This window comes from Labrus mixtus, chromosome 14 (genome assembly GCF_963584025.1).
Source record: "Labrus mixtus chromosome 14, fLabMix1.1, whole genome shotgun sequence".
Taxonomy (NCBI): domain Eukaryota; kingdom Metazoa; phylum Chordata; class Actinopteri; order Labriformes; family Labridae; genus Labrus; species Labrus mixtus.
Genome location: NC_083625.1, coordinates 20796034 through 20816591, shown reverse-complemented (window position 1 = coordinate 20816591; position 20558 = coordinate 20796034). Strand labels below are relative to the sequence as shown.

At 40.1% G+C, this 20558-nt stretch overlaps 2 protein-coding genes across 5 annotated transcripts in view; one reads left to right on the top strand and one right to left on the bottom strand.

Moving 5' to 3' along the window:
• The window catches only part of amot (angiomotin), a 31339-nt gene extending 26856 nt beyond the window's left edge, over window positions 1–4483 (top strand). For all 3 annotated transcript variants that reach the window (XM_061055734.1, XM_061055732.1, XM_061055733.1), the window contains one exon: window positions 140–4483. In XM_061055734.1, coding sequence (XP_060911717.1) covers window positions 140–264 — 125 coding nt within the window. In that variant the 3' untranslated portion in view covers window positions 265–4483. The remainder of the gene's footprint in view (window positions 1–139) is intronic.
• Window positions 4484–4720: 237 nt separating this feature from the next.
• LOC132988363 (mitochondrial fission factor) lies at window positions 4721–19426 on the bottom strand. Of its 2 annotated transcripts, XM_061055723.1 has the most exons (8): window positions 19333–19426; window positions 18327–18507; window positions 17244–17368; window positions 15983–16083; window positions 9463–9648; window positions 8373–8456; window positions 5720–5792; window positions 4721–5390 (listed from the first exon to the last, which is right to left on the bottom strand). In XM_061055723.1, exons 2-8 carry the CDS (start codon window positions 18505–18507, stop codon window positions 5259–5261), a joined length of 882 nt encoding a protein of 293 aa, XP_060911706.1. In that variant the 5' UTR covers window positions 19333–19426; the 3' UTR covers window positions 4721–5258. The 2 variants fall into 2 exon arrangements, with proteins under 2 accessions (XP_060911706.1, XP_060911707.1); XM_061055724.1 differs by lacking the exon at window positions 8373–8456.
• Window positions 19427–20558: the final 1132 nt, after the last annotated feature.

The window sequence follows — 20558 nt, the reverse complement described above, 5'->3', positions numbered from 1 at the left end:
TATCAGATTATCAAACAACATGAGGGTTTATTATCTCAGATAATATAAAACATGAGAGTTAACAGCAGGTTTTAAAAAAACAACATGAGAGCTTCTCGTTTTAGAAGTGCCGACCCTTTTTTCTCTGACTCGTCCGTAGATGTTCCGGTGTTTCACAGCAGCACCCTGGAGAGGAGGCTCCCCGTGCACTCCCATCCCCAGCAGCAGGCCCCACCTCCCACACAACAGGAAGTAGACAATGACATGGTGGAGATCCTCATCTGACACCATGGCACCCAGCAAAACTTTCACTTATATGAATGATTGGACGGCAGCTCGATCAGAAAGAAAAAAAGAAAAAGAAAAGAAAAACAGACATATAAACCTGCAGCTGTGAACAAGTCAGACATTTCTAATGTTTACATTTCATTCACAAACTTCCACTCTTTGCTTCATTCCTTCACTCCTCACTCTTCGTCGTTGAAAACTCAAGAGAGGACGAGCACCGGCGCCTGGCTTATCTCGACGGGCAGGTTTTCTAACATGAGTGATTCTATGAAGTTGTGACTGGAAAAAACAAACATGAAAAGGTCAAAGCCTCACATTTACTTTTCTGATCCACTTTTATGGATGCTTCCTTCTTAAACGTGATTGAGGTTAACCCTGTAAAACGGGATAATGGGATGGGGAAAAAAAAAACTGAGCATGCAGAGCTGAAACCAAAACCTCCCCTTTGTAAATCAACAGAGATTACACACACATAACCCCCCCCCCCCCCCACACACACACACACACACACACAAACACTAATCTGTATTAAGGTGAAGGATTTCTCTCTCAGCTTCTGTTGTATGACTCTCAGGAGTCACTGCACTACTCTTTGACCTGAACAATCATTGTTACTGTGTTTGCGACTGACATTGACCACATCATTAACTGCAGCGCCATTTCAGCATATTCAGAAATGTTTGCATAGCTGAGTATGTAGCATTTGTTTTTGTTTTTTTTAACATACAAACAGATGATGATGATGATGACTTTAAACTGTCCTTTGTGTGGCGTACTGTGTCGATCATCAGTGTTTCTGAAAGCTGCCCAGCTTCATCGGACCAAACATATCCGCTATCTTTCTGTTGCATTTATTGCACTAGTCATGCCATGTGTCTATTATGTGCTATGTTACTTTGTATTCAATATTGTATTTATGTGTATTTTTAAATGTAGTCAGACATGGCACTAACTGTGTAAATAATGTGTTTACATTGTGTATGTGCTGTAAAGGCCTGTGTAACTCTGTGGGTTACATTTCCATAACTTTTGAAGCGTTTGGATGTTTTGTTTTTTGTAGTTCTTCTGCTCCATGGTTAACCTCAGCAGCCCTGGTTGGTTCTGAAACCACCAGCACATTCGTTTCAGTACTTTTGTGGCCTCTGGCTACAGAACGGGGAAAGTCTTTTTGAGAGCCGCTGACATGTTACCCATCAATCTGTCACCCTCATCAGAAAGAGAATATTACTGTGCCGCTAAACATATGCATGAACACCAGAATGAACTCTGGCCTGCAACTGACGAAGGAGCCTGCGTGGAATGTCTCGTGCGTGACGCTACAAACTTTTAAAAAGCAGCTGCAGCACAGAATTTTCTAAAAGAAATACGTTTAAATGTAAAAGCAAGGGGACGTGAAGCTTCTCTTTATTCTGCCTCCTCTGAGGGCCCATCTGCTCTGTAACACATTTTATTTCCTATCAGTTACAGCTTTTAGTCGGTCATTGAGCATGAATGGCATGGTGGGGAAAATCTACATGTGCACACTATTTTCACTATTTAACCTTTATTTTCTCGATGTAACGACACTAATGCAACAAGCCACCAAGTCTGCTCTAAACACGCTCTGAGGTTTAATTACATTTAAGCAGGCTGATACAGGTTAGCATGACTTTACACTATGCACAGTGGAGTGTTGAAGACTGTGGACGTTTTCCATTGCATTAATGAGGTAGCAAGTTTTGACCAAAGGTTACAGAATGGATTGGTACTCATTCGTGTGAACAAACTGAATACATGCAGTCTTCTTGACATCAGGTGAAATCATTCTTAACTGCATTATAGCAGGGCTGCCAGGTTTAGCTCAGTTTGTAGAGCAGGCGCCCCCCATGTAAAGAGGCTACAGTCCTCGTCACACTGGTCACAGGTTCAACTCCCGATCCTGTCGCCGTTTGATGCATGTCATCCCACCCCCCCCCCCCCTCCCATATTTCAAATTGTCTGTCGAAAAACATGATAGTACTTTGAGACACTAAACAGACTCACTTCAATTATATCCAGATGTTGCACATCAGACTCTTCAAGGAATCAAACTGTAAAGCTTAATAGAATGTACATAACCAAGCTATGAGTTTTGTTAAGGTGGTGTTGCTGCTTCAAGTGGTTAAAAGCTGGAGCTTCAACACAGAAACACTCCTACTCAAGAATAGCCGAGCCTGTGAAAAATCAAATGTATTGGGCTTATGTGGTTAAATGATATATTTCAGATCTAAAGTTTGAATGTTCACTGAAAACCAAATATTTTGGACCAAAGACGCTAAAAGTAGTCAGCTTACGTGTGTGTAATACCGGTACCGACAGTGACTGTTTCCTCAGAAGCAAAGACTCGATCAGCAATTACTTTTTTCTGCACTGACGGTTGGAAGCAATGACTTAGTCAGCTGTAGATCTTCCTGAAGGACTTTAGTAGGAATGCACTGATTTGTAGTAACTGTGTGGGAGGAATGAGGAGTCTGACTGGTGATACATTTCTGTGTGTGTAATCATTTAAAAGTCTAGTTTGCTTCCTGGCACTGAATAAGCAGCACTCTAATTTTGACTGAAATGTGTCCATAGCTGCCGTCACATTTCAGTCCAATACTGGTAAATTATTGTCACAATTACATTTATTCTCCTGGTTCTAACACGTTATTTGTTCTAACCGAACAGAGAGTAAAAAAAAAAGCACAATTCCAGTGTTCATGAATAACAGTGTTGATTTCTTTTCTTTTTTTTTTTTACCATCACCAGCTCATATTAAGTTATCTTGATGCTGGAACTGTAAAACATATTCTAGTTGTCTATTTGATTTCAACCCCCCTCACTAAACCCCACCCCTCCATTTGGCACAATGTTTATTTCATTGGGGATTAAGGGGAATTGTTCATCGAACCCTCAAAAACAAGACTTGAAGGAGAAAATTCCCACAATGCTTTGCGAACGAAGGTAGTTGAACATGGCACAGGACTATCGAGTGTGGGGAAATAAGCCCACATCTTTGTAAAAAAATTGTGCAAACGAGTTTAAAATCGTTCATTTTATTTAATTATTTGAATAGAAAATAAAAGTGTGTAACTACAGTATGTGAGCGACGGTTGATAAATATGAAGTAAGATGGGGTTAAGTCTTTAACCCCTCAGTGCTCGTTTTTGATTACATGTACATGTCTCTGAGGGGGAGGTTTAAGAAATGGTATGTGGTCACAGTAGAAGTTCATGAATATTTCCTGCTGCCTTCTCACATTAGCTCACCCCAACTTCAAGCGGAAAGATTCCAGGTCAAGTGGGAGTGAAATATTCTGCTGTATGTTTTTCACATGCAGCTCACGCCGACATTTTCTGGAAGTTTTGATGAGTTTTGTGCAGGTGTGTAAGCACCACAAAAATCCATCCTTTGACCAAAGTCCTGAGCAGGTTTCGTGAGCCCGGTGCCATATCAACTGCTCCCTCCGGTTTAAAAAGCAACTTTAAGGATTTGACTCCCTTTAAACACACTTTTCAGATCAGTTCCTAATGACCTGCCTCTGCTTTCAGTGTGTGGATGTGTGAAAGGATGAATGTGACACGTGAAGAGCCCCTTGTGATAGGTGGAGGATGATCCATTTACCAACTGTGAGACAGTATGAACTTTTAGCATGTGGACTATCACAATCAGATTATCTCTGAGAGAGAAATACGGTCTGTCTGGTTTTAACAGGTCGTGTGTTTTTTAAAAATCTGTTGGCTCTTCTTTTGTCTTTACCAGGCTTTGTCACCAAAATGTTGTCTGTTAGTATGTGGAGCTAATCATCCGTGCTCATTCACTGCACTTCCTGAATGTACAAACAGTTCCCCTGGTAATGTGACCTTGCCTGGCAGAGAAATGCACAATTTTAAACCGTTTCCGATTCCTCCAATTGAAGCTGACGCTGAAAACGAGATTGGAGCACATTAAATGTTTGCCAGCTGTAAAAGTTACGCTATCATTTTTTTAAAAATGTATTTGTATGTCATTTTTGTCATTGCTGTACAATCACCACTTTCTGATAAATAATCTGTACTTCTAACATTCATCTCATGCAGTTTCTTATATTCTGGTATGAAGTTGTTTTTCATTTGATGTTTCTGACAAACCCCCCAAAAAACTGTATCTGAATGTTTCATAAACATTTGTTAGTTTTCATTTTCTTCTTTTGTTCAATAAATTTAAGTTTAGACTTTGAGCCTGTTTGTAGTTTTCACACACACACACACACACACACACACACACACACACACACACACACACACACACACACACACACACACACACACACACACACACACACACACACACACACACTTCACTCCTGTTTTAAATTGTAACGTTCAGTCGACCATCACATCTTTTTTGTTTTATCATTCTTCTCTCTTTAACTCTGATATTGACAGTCATAAAACATGTTAAGAAATCACAACACTTTCAAATATAAACTCTACTTTATTAAATATAAAGACATTAATAGAGACCTTTACATAAATGCTGCTTCAAAGAATATCGGCACAGCTTAAAGAAAAGTCTAAAATAACATAAATGTAACAATCAGACTTCAAACAGTGTTAGGTTTGTATTCACTGGTGCTCATAGTTTCATGTGTTGAATATTATTAGAGTGGACCTTTCAGTTTGAATAAATCACCGAGACTAAGATTAAAATGACTCTTTGACAAACATTCCTAACACAGATCATTACACTGCATCACATCATCATCCCGCTGTAGTATTCAGGTGAAACACCTGCACGTGTCACAGAGCATCATCATGTAGCTGACAGGTGACCTTAACCATCAACATGCAGTCACTCAAATATCCACCTGTGGGGTGGACAGCAGCTGCAGTGCGTTCTGGACTATTTCCTGTTTCTACATCAATCGTTCTGTGGTGTTTGTGTCTTTGTGTCAAACGGAGTGTTTAAGGTGTGTTTGTGACATTCGGTGTGTGTGTGTTGTCCAGTGTGTGCTATCTGCGGATCCACAGCCACACGTTCAGCATGCAGGCTGACAGCAGCAGAGAGAACAAAACCACCTCAGTGTTCCTCCGCTCCGTGCTGTGACGCTCCAGAGACGCCAGCCGACGGCTCATCTTCATCACCTGACAGACAGAGACAGGGAGGGAGAAGGAGACTTTAAATATAAGAAAATATCTACTAAAAGCAATGTTTCCCCAAGGAATGTCTTGTAGGAGTGGTGTGGAGGGAACCTAGAGCAGGGGAAACCTGCACAAACAAATCTCTGATAATCAAGCCACTCTCTGCTGGCTGACACATCAGAGTTTAACTCTTAAACACAACACCTTTATTCATCCTGAATGCACGAGACTGATTGTGGTGTTCTCCCTGCTCACCCACAGACAACACGACGTCCTCCACAGTGATGATACCATCTAAAAAGGGAATATATGAACGCAGACGAGTGTCCCACCTGTCTCCTGAGGATGATGAACTCAACTGCAGCTCCTCCATCCTCCTCGGGGCTCCAGCTCTCCATCATCACCCTGCATGCAGAGAATAACATAAACTAACAGAAAACTTACAGCTACTTGAGCCACAGAGTCGGACTGACAGCTGAGTGACTTTTATTTAGGGTTGTTGATATACAGTATATCCATGTACAGACATTATCCCATCATGTCTTCCTGGGTGGGCTGAGGCTTTTCTTAGTGCGTAAGTATTCTTACTACGTCTCTTCAACTGTGCATGTCTTTGTTCTTTCCCCCTGCAGACCTGCACTCGCCCCCTGTTTATCTTCTGCAGGGCGAATATGTACTGCCGAGCTCGCATTAGGAAGAAAAAAGGTCAAATAAAAAACAGACATCCGGAGTCACCGACGTGAGAGAAGAAGCCAATGAAATATCAGTCACACAGAGAGGGGGAGAGTGAACATGATTTTCTTTGAGTAGGGCTGGGAGATATATCAATTTGATCAACAAATCAGGGTTGAGAAAAATTTAGATTTTCTCTTGAACTTACTCTGCACTTCCCCTTGGGGTCCCGTAGTTCACATCCTCCCCCCTCGTTACAGAGTGGCCCCAGGTATGTGTCACCCAGACGCATGTATTTTGCTGAACTTGCTCTGCCTCATCTGTATTTTTGCTGTTCCCTGAAACTGCATAGTGAGCTTTTAAAGTTAAGTTACCAGCTGGTATTTTAAGCCCAAAAGAGAAATCCAGGTTACTTTATTAATCCTCAAAGGGAAATTCAGTTTGCTTTTGTTGAACACACTTACTCATACCCCCCTGTTCACCTTTTATTAGTGTTCAGTGTCTGCTGTGTAAAATGTTGTGTTCAGTGTCTGTTGTGTTCAGTGTCTGCTGTGTAAAATGTTGTGTTCAGTGTCTGTTGTGTTCAGTGTCTGCTGTGTTAAATGTTGTGTTCAGTGTCTGTTGTGTTCAGTGTCTGCTGTGTTAAATGTTGTGTTCAGTGTCTGCTGTGTTAAATGTTGTGTTCAGTGTCTGCTGTGTAAAATGTTGTGTTCAGTGTCTGTTGTGTTCAGTGTCTGCTGTGTTAAATGTTGTGTTCAGTGTCTGTTGTGTTCAGTGTCTGCTGTGTTAAATGTTGTGTTCAGTGTCTGCTGTGTTCAGTGTCTGCTGTGTTAAATGTTGTGTTCAGTGTCTGCTGTGTTAAATGTTGTGTTCAGTGTCTGCTGTGTTAAATGTTGTGTTCAGTGTCTGCTGTGTTAAATGTTGTGTTCAGTGTCTGCTGTGTTGGATGTTGTGTTCAGTGTCTGCTGTGTTGGATGTTGTGTTCAGTGTCTGCTGTGTTAAATGTTGTGTTCAGTGTCTGCTGTGTTGGATGTTTTTTATCAGGGTGCTCTGTTAAGTCTCTAAAGACTCTTCAACTAGTCCAGAACGCTGCAGCTCATGCATCCACTTCCAGAACATTACGGTTCCAGAATGCGGGCCTTCTCGTGGTACCTACAGTCTCTAAATGTACTATTGGAGGTAAAGCCTTCAGTTATCAGGCTCCTCTCCTCTGGAATCATCTTAACAGCCGGGGTCTGAGAGGCAGACACTCTATACTTTTAAGATTAGACTGTGTCTATAGAATAGAATAAAACATTTTTGATAAAGCTTATAGTGAGGGCTGGCACAGGTCTGGACCAGCTCCTAGTTATACTGCTATAGGCTTACCGGAGGACCTGGCACCTTGAGCTCTTATCTCTATCTCTCTCTGTGCATCCACATCATATTACTGCATGTCTCTATCTTTAGATCATAGTTACTGACCACATACTTTGAGCTCTCAGCTTGTAGATTCCTAAGGATTGTTGGTGAGGACTGCCTGCTGCTGTGGTCGTCCCTCGACCACCGCCCGACGCCCAGACTCCACCTCTACACCCGACACCCAGCCCACACCATCGGACCGTATCTTCACCTCAACCACCGCCTGATTCCCAGCCGCCACCATCGGACTGTGTTGTCCCTCAACCGCCGCCTGACGCACAGCCGCTAACATCGGACTGTGTTGTACCATCGCCGTCCTCATTCATGCACGGCCTGCTTCCGACCTCCACCTTAGGGGCAAGGAAGTGTGGACAACAGGAACGCGAGGAACAGAAATCTTGCCTGCATATTATCCCATATGCTATTTTGTAAAGCGTCTCGAGATAACGCTTGTTGTGAATTGACGCTTTACAAATAATGATTGATTGATTGAAGTTGTGTTCGGTGTCTGCTGTGTTGGATGTTGAGTTCAGTGTTTGTTCTGCGTTTCCTTCTGTCACTGTGGACATGCAGATGTCATCTTCAGGTGAAGTTCAGCTGAACAACATTACACCATATTATTTAGACCCTGTTACAGTCTTTACTGCACTAATCAGACACAGAACTTACATTCATTTAAAAACAGACATCCAACAAGCTTAACAAGAGCCTGAGACTCAAACACACAGAAGTAGCTTAAATGCGGCACACACACTTAATTCAACACACCCAGATGATAATTTCCTCTCATGCTTACACTGTTCTTATTCAAAAACAGAATTAAATAATCGCACATATGCTCCACAGTTTGAGCGAGTACAATGCAGAGATGTTGTGTAGTTTAAAAAAAAAAGTCAGTTTGTGTTCCGTCACCTTCTCTTGCTGAGCTCCACCTGTGCTGCAGCAGGAACCTCGGCCATGAACCTGGCAGCTGGGGGCTTCCCTTCGTTTTTCAACCTTTGCTCCGATAAGAAAAAGACAAAACTGAAGTCTGCTGCCTCACAGGCCCACGTCAACATACGCAGGTACACAACTAGAGCAGGTAAAAGATGCAGGTCGAGAGCAAAGCAGATACTGAGACACAGGCATGATGAACAGCCAATATGAGTGCTGGAGAACATTTTAGATCAAATAAGACTCAGACACACAGAATTAGTTCATTTACACTTACTTTCATTCACACACATCCAACAACACAACAACAGCAGCTGAATCACCAGCTTTTATTAGTCCAGTAACTGCAGAAGACTAAGTTATTATCAAATATCCAAGCCATAACGAGTTGCATTAAAAAAAAGATTAGAGCCAGAAGCAGAGCAGGAGAACACGCTACTAACAAAACAGAGAGACCGTTATATCATGTTCTTTCACTGTGTTTCTAAGAAATACCAGTAAACTTAATCAATATTTGAGTTTTACAGTAGTTTGCTGTTAAAGGTGCACTATGTCGATTTGGTAGTGAAATTTGAAAGTTGGAGAATTGAAACGATTCTATGCTTTATTTTCTGAACTTAGAACACAAACTTTATTCAAAGAAGAACATGGGCCCTGAACACTGTTTGGAGCTTAAAAGCTTAAAACCAGAAGAGTTACGCTTTCACTGTTGAGGCCCCCCACCATAATGTCTCGCCTAGAATGTTATCTTCAAACTGTGTTACTGGGACAAAATATTCCTCTGAGGACAGTTTGTGTATAGAATCATGAACATATATCACGTAATCTGTACACTTTTCCAACGTTCAAATGTCTTTACCAAAATTCCATAGTGCGCGTTTAAGTGATATTCCAATAAAGAACTACATTTCCCATCAAACAGTTGGGTAAGTCTGAAGTTTAAAAAGACTGAAATAAGACTTTTATATTGTTAATACTTCAAAGATAACGAAACATGTACATTTTGATAAGTAAATATTAGGTGAATCTTTCGGATTCATCGAGCGGCTGGAGAAAACAAGGCTCAGACCTGTATTTCTGGGTGACTGCCTGCAGGAGGCGCTGTGAGGCCTGCAGGCCCAGCGCCCTGGCTGTCTGCAGAAAGGACTGAGGAGATGAGAGGCTGTAGGGACTGGAGGGCGGGTGCTGGGCCTGAGGGTCACTGGTGTGGGCAGAGGGAGAAGATCTCTGGAGGAGGGGACGTCCTGAACCTCGTCTGTTGGACGGTGGAGAGAGGGAGAGAGGGAGAGCGGGATTAAAGGAGGAAACAACAACACCAGAGGAAGGAGACAAGGACACCAGGGGCCATATTCACAAAACCTTCTTAAAGAAAAAAAAAGCTTCTTAAGTGCTGGTTTCTTACTCATGATTTGATATTCATGAATTAAGTGTTTATTTATTTTCTTAACTTTCTTCTTATGTTTGTTCCCAAGAACAAACTTGAGAATAAATGAGATTCTTGAAAGTGATTTGGATTTTCAGTTTTACTAAATGTGTCTAACATTTATTGTTAATTTTAGCTTGCCACTATTGTTTTTGGTTTAGGTCTCATGTCTCTGGTACTCCTGAAAATAAGATAGCAAATTGGACAGTTCATTTTAATTTAATTTGCCTTTACTCAAAAAAAAAAAAAAAAAAACTAATGTTGGAATATTTTCCTTTACTCAAAGTTATATCTGTAAGTAAATCTAAAATATGGTACCGACAGACAGCAATAATGTTGACAAACCTGCTTATTTTAAAATATTTAAACAACATTTGATCATTTAGTCAATGATGTTGAACCCAATGTAAGTAGGCATATGCATAGACGCCTGCCCTATAGAATCTGAGAAGTTCGTAAGTAAGAAAATAAAGAAGTTTGTTAGAAATTACATTGTTAAAAAGGAATTACAGTTAAGAACATTCTTAAAAACTTCTGAACGTCTTTATTGAGTTTTATCTTAAGAAATGTTTGTGAATCCGGCCCCAGAAGAAGAAAAAGTGGAGGAGGAAGCAGGGCAGAGAGGAAAGGATGTTGTATAATGAAGTATTGTGCAAGAGCTATTTCATGTTCATAGTTCATTATTTTACATTTTGAACAAAGTTCACAGTCCAAAAAGCTCGTTTGAACATGATCTTTTTTTTTTTTTTTTTAATCTGCTCTTTTCCAGTAGAGCCTCCTACACACCCATCCTTTGTTGAAGTCATTATTCACTTGCATACAAGAGCGTTGTCAGATGCATACTAGGTGCCATGTATTCGACATCGTTACACAGCGCGTTCAGTGCTACACTCACATTCTCCTTCATGAGTTATGATTCGACTCGTTCAGTTCACTGTTCACCAAAAAAACAACAAAGCAAGTTCAGTCAAGGCTATGTTAATATTATGATGCCATAAAAAATAAGCTGTTTATATAATGCTGTATGTTAAAGTATTACAGAGACTGCAGGAGCTTGTCTGAGTCAATACTCTACTCACTGGTACTGGAATTAACAATATTAAAAAGCTTAACTTGAGCTCATTACATAAACTTAAGACACTCACATCTCTCTCATCTCACCTGCTGCAATAAATAAATATATTATAGAGTGGTAATGGTATATACTATACCACAGATGCAAACACATTTGCTCTTACTCGACGTTCTGGAAGACAGCATACCCCCCAGTCTTGTGCTTATAAGGTCATTTGGAGCCATAGGTGTGCTGTCTCCCTGCTCGTTCTCTACCCCATGCATGCACGAGCCCACACTCAAAGAATGAGCTGAGGTCCGTTGTTGCACCAATGGTGCTTATGCATGTAATACTGTTACAACTCTGGGAGCTGCCACCTGCAGAAGTTCTCCGATGACACAGCCATCGTGGGGTGTGTGTGTCTAAGGGGAGCGAACAGGAGTACAGGCAGGTCATCGTGGACTTTGTCGACTGGAGTGAGCTCAACCACCTTCAGCTCAACGCCAGCAAGACAAAGGAGATGGTGATTGACTTCCGCACTGCACCGGTGAACATCCAGGGCTTGGACATCGAGAGGGTGGAGACGTACAAATACCTGGGTGTTCACCTCAACAACAAACTGGACTGGTCACACAACACAGACGTCCTGTACAAGAAGGGCCGATGTCGACTTCACCTGCTGAGACGACTGAGGTCCTTTGGAGTGTACGGACTTTTTATGACACTGTGGTGGCGTCTGCACTTTTCTATGCAGTGGTCTGCTGGAGAGGAGGGAGCACAGAGAGAGACAGGAAGAGACTGAACAGACTGGTCAGGAGGGCCAGTTCTGTCCTGGACTGTCCTCTGGACTCTGTAGAGGAGGTGGGTGAGAGGAGGATGTTAGTGAAGCTGACATCCATCATGGACAACCCCTCTCACCCCCTACATGACACTGTGGGGGGCCCTGAGCAGCTCCTTCAGCAGCAGACTGAGACACCCACCCTGCAAGACAGAGCGCTACCGCAGGTCGTTCATCCCATCTGTAGACTGTTTAATCTGACTCTTTAACAGCATCACCACCTCATGCTACACACTGTGTGTGCTTTTTTAAGAACAAAACCTTTTTTGTAGTTTTTTTGTAGTTACTGTGTAACTTTACGTTATTGTTGATATGTTTGATTTGTTTTAACTTCTATTTTTATTTTTAATAATTGTATTCCCGTCCCCTGTTTTCTGGAGCTGCTGTAATGCACAAATTTCCCCCACGGGGGATCAGTAAAGTTTATCTTTATCTTTGTCATTAATTGAGAGGTGTGGCTTTTGAGGGAGCACAGAGGGGAGGGGGTGGGTGCAGACGGAGCACGGAGGGAATGCTACTTTCAAAATCATGCTAGTTTAACCAACCCTGCCTTTAACTTGAACTTCTCTTCCAACGCCAACTATGTGCAGCTAGCTATATTCACCGAAGTTAGTCTTGCTCTCTGACCAGTGCAGTACATTCTGACACCTTTGGCAAGGCAAAGAATACACCCTATATGTCAAACTCAAATCTGATTGGTTGAAGAATATGACACTCAACAATATTGTCATCATAAACTTGAACTGCAGGGAAGATTTTATGACCTGGGGACAAAACAGGGGCGAAATCTGATTGGATAAAAGCTATAATCAATACAAGCTGCACAGGAAGCAGCACATCTGAGTGAGAGAGTAGCTATCAAACTAAGATAAACTAACGAACAAAAAACACATTATCTTGATAAATACAAGTTTGAGATTCTGACAGTGGTCAGAATACCACTGATGTAAACTGGTATCATGAACTCATACTGGTGTAAACTGGTATTATGATATCATACTGGTGTAAACTGGTATCATGAAATCATACTGGTGTAAACTGGTATTATGATATCATACTGGTGTAAACTGGTATTATGATATCATACTGGTGTAAACTGGTATTATGATATCATACTGGTGTTAACTGGTATTATGATATCATACTGGTGTAAACTGGTACCATGATATCATACTGGTGTAAACTGGTATTATGATATCATACTGGTGTAAACTGGTACCATGATATCATACTGGTGTAAACTGGTATTATGATATCATACTGGTGTAAACTGGTATTATGATATCATACTGGTGTTAACTGGTACCATGATATCATACTGGTGTTAACTGGTACCATGATATCATACTGGTGTAAACTGGTATTATGATATCATACTGGTGTAAACTGGTATTATGATATCATACTGGTGTTAACTGGTACCATGATATCATACTGGTGTAAACTGGTATTATGATATCATACTGGTGTAAACTGGTATTATGATATCATACTGGTGTAAACTGGTATTATGATATCATACTGGTGTAAACTGGTACCATGATATCATACTGGTGTAAACTGGTATTATGATATCATACTGGTGTAAACTGGTACCATGATATCATACTGGTGTAAACTGGTATTATGATATCATACTGGTGTAAACTTGTACCATGATATCATACTGGTGTAAACTGGTACCATGATATCATACTGGTGTAAACTGGTATTATGATATCATACTGGTGTTAACTGGTATTATGATATCATACTGGTGTAAACTGGTACCATGATATCATACTGGTGTAAACTGGTATTATGATATCATACTGGTGTAAACTGGTACCATGATATCATACTGGTGTAAACTGGTATTATGATATCATACTGGTGTAAACTTGTACCATGATATCATACTGGTGTAAACTGGTACCATGATATCATACTGGTGTAAACTGGTATTATGATATCATACTGGTGTAAACTGGTATTATGATATCATACTGGTGTTAACTGGTACCATGATATCATACTGGTGTTAACTGGTACCATGATATCATACTGGTGTAAACTGGTATTATGATATCATACTGGTGTAAACTGGTATTATGATATCATACTGGTGTTAACTGGTACCATGATATCATACTGGTGTAAACTGGTATTATGATATCATACTGGTGTAAACTGGTATTATGATATCATACTGGTGTAAACTGGTATTATGATATCATACTGGTGTAAACTGGTACCATGATATCATACTGGTGTAAACTGGTATTATGATATCATACTGGTGTAAACTGGTATTATGATAGCATACTGGTGTAAACTGGTACCATGATATCATACTGGTGTAAACTGGTATTATGATATCATACTGGTGTAAACTGGTACCATGATATCATACTGGTGTAAACTGGTATTATGATATCATACTGGTGTAAACTGGTATCATGAAATCATACTGGTGTAAACTGGTATTATGATATCATACTGGTGTAAACTGGTATCATGAAATCATACTGGTGTAAACTGGTATTATGATATCATACTGGTGTAAACTGGTATCATGAAATCATACTGGTGTAAACTGGTATTATGATATCATACTGGTGTAAACTGGTATCATGATATCATACTGGTGTTAACTGGTACCATGATATCATACTGGTGTAAACTGGTATTATGATATCATACTGGTGTAAACTGGTATTATGATATCATACTGGTGTAAACTGGTATTATGATATCATACTGGTGTAAACTGGTACCATGATATCATACTGGTGTAAACTGGTATTATGATATCATACTGGTGTAAACTGGTACCATGATATCATACTGGTGTAAACTGGTATTATGATATCATACTGGTGTAAACTGGTACCATGATATCATACTGGTGTAAACTGGTATTATGATATCATACTGGTGTAAACTGGTACCATGATATCATACTGGTGTAAACTGGTATTATGATATCATTCAGGTATAAACTGGTACTGAGCTATCATACTGGTATAAACTGGTACTGAAATATGATACTGGTATAAACTGGTACCGTGATATCATTCTGGTATAAACTGGTACTGAAATATGATACTGGTATAAACTGGTATTGAGCTATCATACTGGTATAAACTGGTACAGTGATATCATTCTGGTATAAACTGGTACTGAAATATGATATTGATATTAAACTAGGGCTGTGAAGTAAGTCAAAATGATATTGTTATCACAAAATAAGCATTCTCAATAAACACATTGCAAAAGTAAGAAGTTATCACAACACAAACAAAAAGTTCAGTCCAGACTGTGCACACAGATGAAAGTCAATCTAGCTACCAGTAAGCTTAAGGGTATTAAAATTCGCCATGCAGACTTTGACGATTATGCAACATTATAGGATCAGAACATAATCGATGCTGACCAGGTTTGGAAATTAGCATCTTCCACACCCCAAATGCGGGTGTTTTGTACAGTGTCGGATGAATTTGTTCAACTACCAGCCACAGTAAACACAAGTAACGTAGGATTAAAGAGTGATTTGTGACAGAAAACAACGTAAATCCTGGTCCTGTGCTTGTTCTGCTCTGACTGTATGACCACAGCCAGATGGTCCTGCTCGCTCCCTGACTAGAGAGCTCCTCCTTGTGTCAGTGTTTACAATGATGGACTATGTGTTGAAATGGCCTGACTAAATGTCTCCTATGATTGCAACACGGATAACCATCACCATTGCAGCGGGTCTACCTGCACGTAGCGTTTGAAATGGTTACTGCAGTCCAAATTCAAAACATTGGAGAGAGCATCAACCTCCGTCCACTACTCGCTAGAGTCGATACACACACAGGTTGTCCCGGACGGAAGCTTCAGTGTTTAGCAGCTCTGCATCAGTCTTGAAACCTTTCTGCAGTCTAACCTCTCTCCATTTTTCAAATGTTCAATATTAATCATAGCTTGACCACGTTTCTGGTCATGGAGCTTTGACTTCCCAAGTACTGCTGAGGTGCCCTTGAGCAAGGCACCAAACCCTTGACAGTTCAGGGACATCCCCTGGGTGCAGCCCCCTAACTCTGACAACTCTCCATTACTGCATGTCCATAGGTTCTATTTGTGAATGTGTTTAATTTGAGCCTGTGTGTGTATACCTGAATTTCCCCTCTGAGATGAATAAAGTATATATATATATATATATATATATATATATAATCTCTGAGATACTGTTTTAAACTGGTACTGTGATAGAAGACTGGTATAAATTTGAAGGATGGTGTCTCAGTACTCACAGACTGGATGGGTGTCTGGCCAGAGTCTGTTTGAGCTTTGTCGGTGTGCCAGGGGGTGTCCTTCCAAAACTTTGATCACTGTAAGATCTCCGAATGGGGCTCTGTCACACAGGAAGAGAAAGTCATTTACAGCTGTCATACATCTGAAAGAAACAACATATTGTCATGATTTTAACAGAAGGTTTAATTTACAACGGTTATAAACACAAACAACTGCTCTATTTTCTGCTTAGTGAGTTTTTTACTCTTCATACAACTACATCAATCATTCCTGCAGACAGTCTGTGAGTCTCATAAGTCTATGGTTACCATGTAGCCTGAAGATAAATAAAAATATAGTGAGGTCAGCAGTTGTATCAGTGGAAAAATACATGAATCAGGGTCGGAATGTCTATCATCGACTCTGGCTGGTGGATTAAAAAATCTGCTTACCTAACCTTTTTATATTTTTATCTTGTATGTAAGTTCCCTGTCAGCAGGAGCACTGCTGTTTTATAGCATCTTACTATTTTTGCTTTATTTCTTTGCTAATTGTTTTGCAAAAAAACACCAAGTTAAATTCCTTGTGTGTGTAAATGTTCTAGGCAATAAAAACAGATTCTGATTATGGAGGGTTTCCGTGGTAACTTTGCAAGGCTGGCTGTAAAACATGATGTTAGTCAGTGACAGCCCTTGGAAATTAGCATTTGGACATTGTCCACAATAGTCTAATCAGGGATGCTTAAAGAACTGCTATTAATGAAGGCCCACATGATGCTTGTCAGGTCAAGTCAGCTTCACCACAAGGAATTAGACCTCTACCTCTGCAGGGGGGCTTTAAGAGGTTACCTTTCAAAGCCGTTTTTATATGCCTCATATAGCCAAACGTGAGAGATCACATTTAATGATTTAAATCTAGAGCCAGCCTCACAAGACGGTTCAAGCTCCACATGCTGATATAACTATCAGCATTGTTTAAGATCTTAAAATTATTTTTGTTTGTGCCAGGATTTAGTCATGATTTCAGATCCCACTGGTGCAGCACTTAATTAAATAATAAATCTATAAGTAGAGAAGATCATAGAGTACATATTATTCCCAAAGCTAACAATTGCTTTTGATAGTATGGACTTAAACACTGCTTTCAAAATGAAAACAAATGGAATTTTAAACACTGTGATTAATCATAATTAACTTTCAAATTCAGCAAAAAGTCACCATTAAAAAATACACTTAACCAGCCCTAAATTAAATACAACACAGTGGTCACATGTCCACCTACCTGCTGTTGCTCTCTGATTAAGACCTCTCCTGACAGACTCTCCCAACAGGGGTCCAGACTCTGGGGTCCACAGAGGGTCAGTTTGGACGGGGTAAACAGAGGAGTGGGGCTCATATCGGGGGCTTCTGTAGGTGACAAGTTAAAGAAGACTTAAGCACAGCTCATGTCAGCATGTTTTCTAAACCAAGTGATTGTATCAACAAACATTCTGAGGCAGTTCAAGTCAAAAGTCGTAAGATTTACACGAGAGAGAGTATAGTACGCAGGGCTGAGACAAAATAGTGATTTGGTAAAATGTCTTCTTCTTGACTTATGTAATGCAATTATCCATATGCCAGCACCAAATAACGTTGATTCAAATAAAAATATATGGCACAGATTTCCCTGCTAACCCCACACTATCCAACTGTAAGCCCTGCCAGCACATGGGGGAAGAGCGATGGCCCCGCCCACTCAGGGAAGCTGTGTCTAGAGGCGTTATAACAGGGCGTCGTAGCAAGAGTACGGCTGAAGGACCAAACTTTCCAAACCGCAGAAAATACTTCCGTTGGCCTCAAATGACAATCATGACAACCGAATCTACTTTCAAATGCATATCATTGATTTGAGAGTCTTGTTTTCAGAAGTTTGTTGGCACTCGCACGCTGCTGTCTCTGTCCCTCCCAATGAAACTCGTCAGGAGGGTCTGGGGGAAGAGTGGAGAGGGGAGACAGGAGGGAAGGGAGGAGCTTGGAAGAGAGCATTTGTTTCTGATCTGAAAAAGTCACACAGTAAGCCTTTAAGAGATGTGCTATGGGCTGTCAAATCCAAATGAAGTAGAAAGAAAATTATGTTCCAGCTCTTTTCGCTGCAACAAGAGGAAGAGTGGAGGATGAACTCTGCAGGCAGAGTCAAACTCACCAGCAATGGGCGGACTTCCCCCGCATTGAAGTCCTACGTGACATTCACTGCCCCTTTTATTAACAACAAGTAGGAAATGTGTGGAGAGCACCGAGTCCTCCTCACTGTCTCTTTTTGTAAAACATGGCTCACATATGTTTGTCTCTGTCTGACTGAACAGTGTTTATAATAAAGGGTTATTACCTGTGTATGTCAGCCTATCAGGGACCTGCATGGTAAAAGCAGGAGGAACGTGTCCCTCCCTCCTGGTGGTCTCCTCGTCCTCCTCCCCTCTCCTCCACTGCTGCTCCGTGCCCACGCTCAGCCGCTCGGGGACCCTCATGTGTTTGTTGATGGCCTCCACGAAGGCCGGGTCCTGAGACATCTACAAGAAGACAAGCTAATGTACCTTCATACACTGGAAGAAAAGCGCCTTTCTAACTTGAATCATATGATTTATAATGTTATGTCTACAAGTCGCACTATACAGCATCACTCTGTTTGTCTGTTTTATAAAAACTATAGACTGAGAGACATTAAGACGAGTCCTGATTCACCTGCACAGGTAACTCTGCTCATATCAGTACCTGTCTGTGGTTGTGATAATCAAATTATTATCAGGTATAATACTAATTATTATTTCAGTCTATGGTTCAGATCAACATTAAGTCACATTTTAATCCCAGTATATTCTCTTATTGTCAAATTTAAACTTAATTTCTTGACGTCTGTTACATCTGTTTTCTCATTTAATTTAGTTATTTTTAACATTATCTCACTAACTTTACAGATTTATTTTTAAGTTTAGTAATTTTAAACATTATCACAATAACTTCACAGATTATTATTCATGTTTATTTATTTTAAATGTTATTCATATTTATGTTTATTTACTTTAAATGTTATTCATATTTATGTTTATTTACTTTACACGTCATCACATTTACTCTGCAGTGATAATTAATATTAAGTTTAGCCACATGCTAACACAAACATATAACAGAACCGTAAAGTGTATCTTTGTTGACATGCAGAGGACATCACCATTTAGCTTAGCTCGGTAAGGTTAGTTAGCAAGTTGGCTAGCAACAGGTTGCTAAAAGAAGCTAAGCAACAGGTCACATCAGCATGGCGTGACGCGTGACGTCAGGTTATATTATGTGTGTAAAAAGGTTGAACATGACAAATAAAATAACGAATGATGACAAACCTTGATTAGAAAGTACAATAACAACTTCTTCTCTTACTTTTCCTTCTTATATTTGTCTCCCCTGGGCCCCCTGGACTTTTTCTTCTTCTTAAGGTTCAATGTCAGGTGGCCAACAACGTTTTAGTGCAACACCGCCATCAACAGGTAAGGAGTATGAATAGGCTGTAAATGCACTAAATAACAATATAATGTTTTATTTCAAAAGCACTTTACACTTGAAGGAAATCTCAAAGTGCTATAGAGTTAAAACAGGGGCATTAAAACAATAATTTCAAAGCCATTTTAAAGGGACTACAAATGAGAGCAAGAAGATTGAAAACATGAGCTCAGTTGAAGTTTCTTGTGTCTTTGTGGTGTTGGCAGTTCTTTAGGTGGGGAGGAGCAGTCAGGGACAAGAAGCCAGTGTTATAAATGCAAGATGGGTGTGATATTTCTGCTCTTTCAACGGGATCCTTTCAGCACTGTTCTGGATGTACTGAACCTTCTTTAGGCTACAGATGACAATGAGATGTGCATTACAGTAGTCTAACCTGGAAGAGACAAAGGCATGGATCTTCTTATCCCTAATCAATAACTTCTACTTTTCACTTGTTATTTTATTTTTTAACTACTGGATTTTACTATTAAATCCTACTCAATTTCCTCTTTAAGTAATTGATTGATTGAATTGCTCTTCTGTAGTATTGCTTTATTTCCCTGCCTTTATCTGTTTTTATTCTTTCTGCCTCTTTAATTGCCTTAATCTTGTGTTATGGCTCCTACATATTTATTGCTGTTATTGTGTTTTAATGTTGTTATCCCTTCTAATGGTTCCTACTCTGTTAGTTGCTTACATCATCTTGTCCTCCTGCGGTCTCATTTCATGCTGTAGTGAAGTTCTTGTGATTTTGTTTTAATTATGTTTGTTGGATATTTTGTTGTGTGGTTATTGTATTGTCTTTGTCTTTTGGTGTGGTTTTGGTTCTTTTGTTTTTCAGGTTTCTTTGCTTAATGTTACTTTAGCTCTTTGTAAACCTGTGTTTTTAAAGATGCTATATGAATAACATTATTATTGTTATTCATTTTTCAGCATCTGGAAACTGGAGTCAGAACCTGTTATTGCTCTTAAGAGTCTGTCTTCTTCAATCCATTGTAATGCTAACTTAATTACCAGCATTTCTCCAGTGGACACAGATAATCTATAACTCACTCCTTTTATACTTGGCCAGGTTCTTTAAAGCACTTAT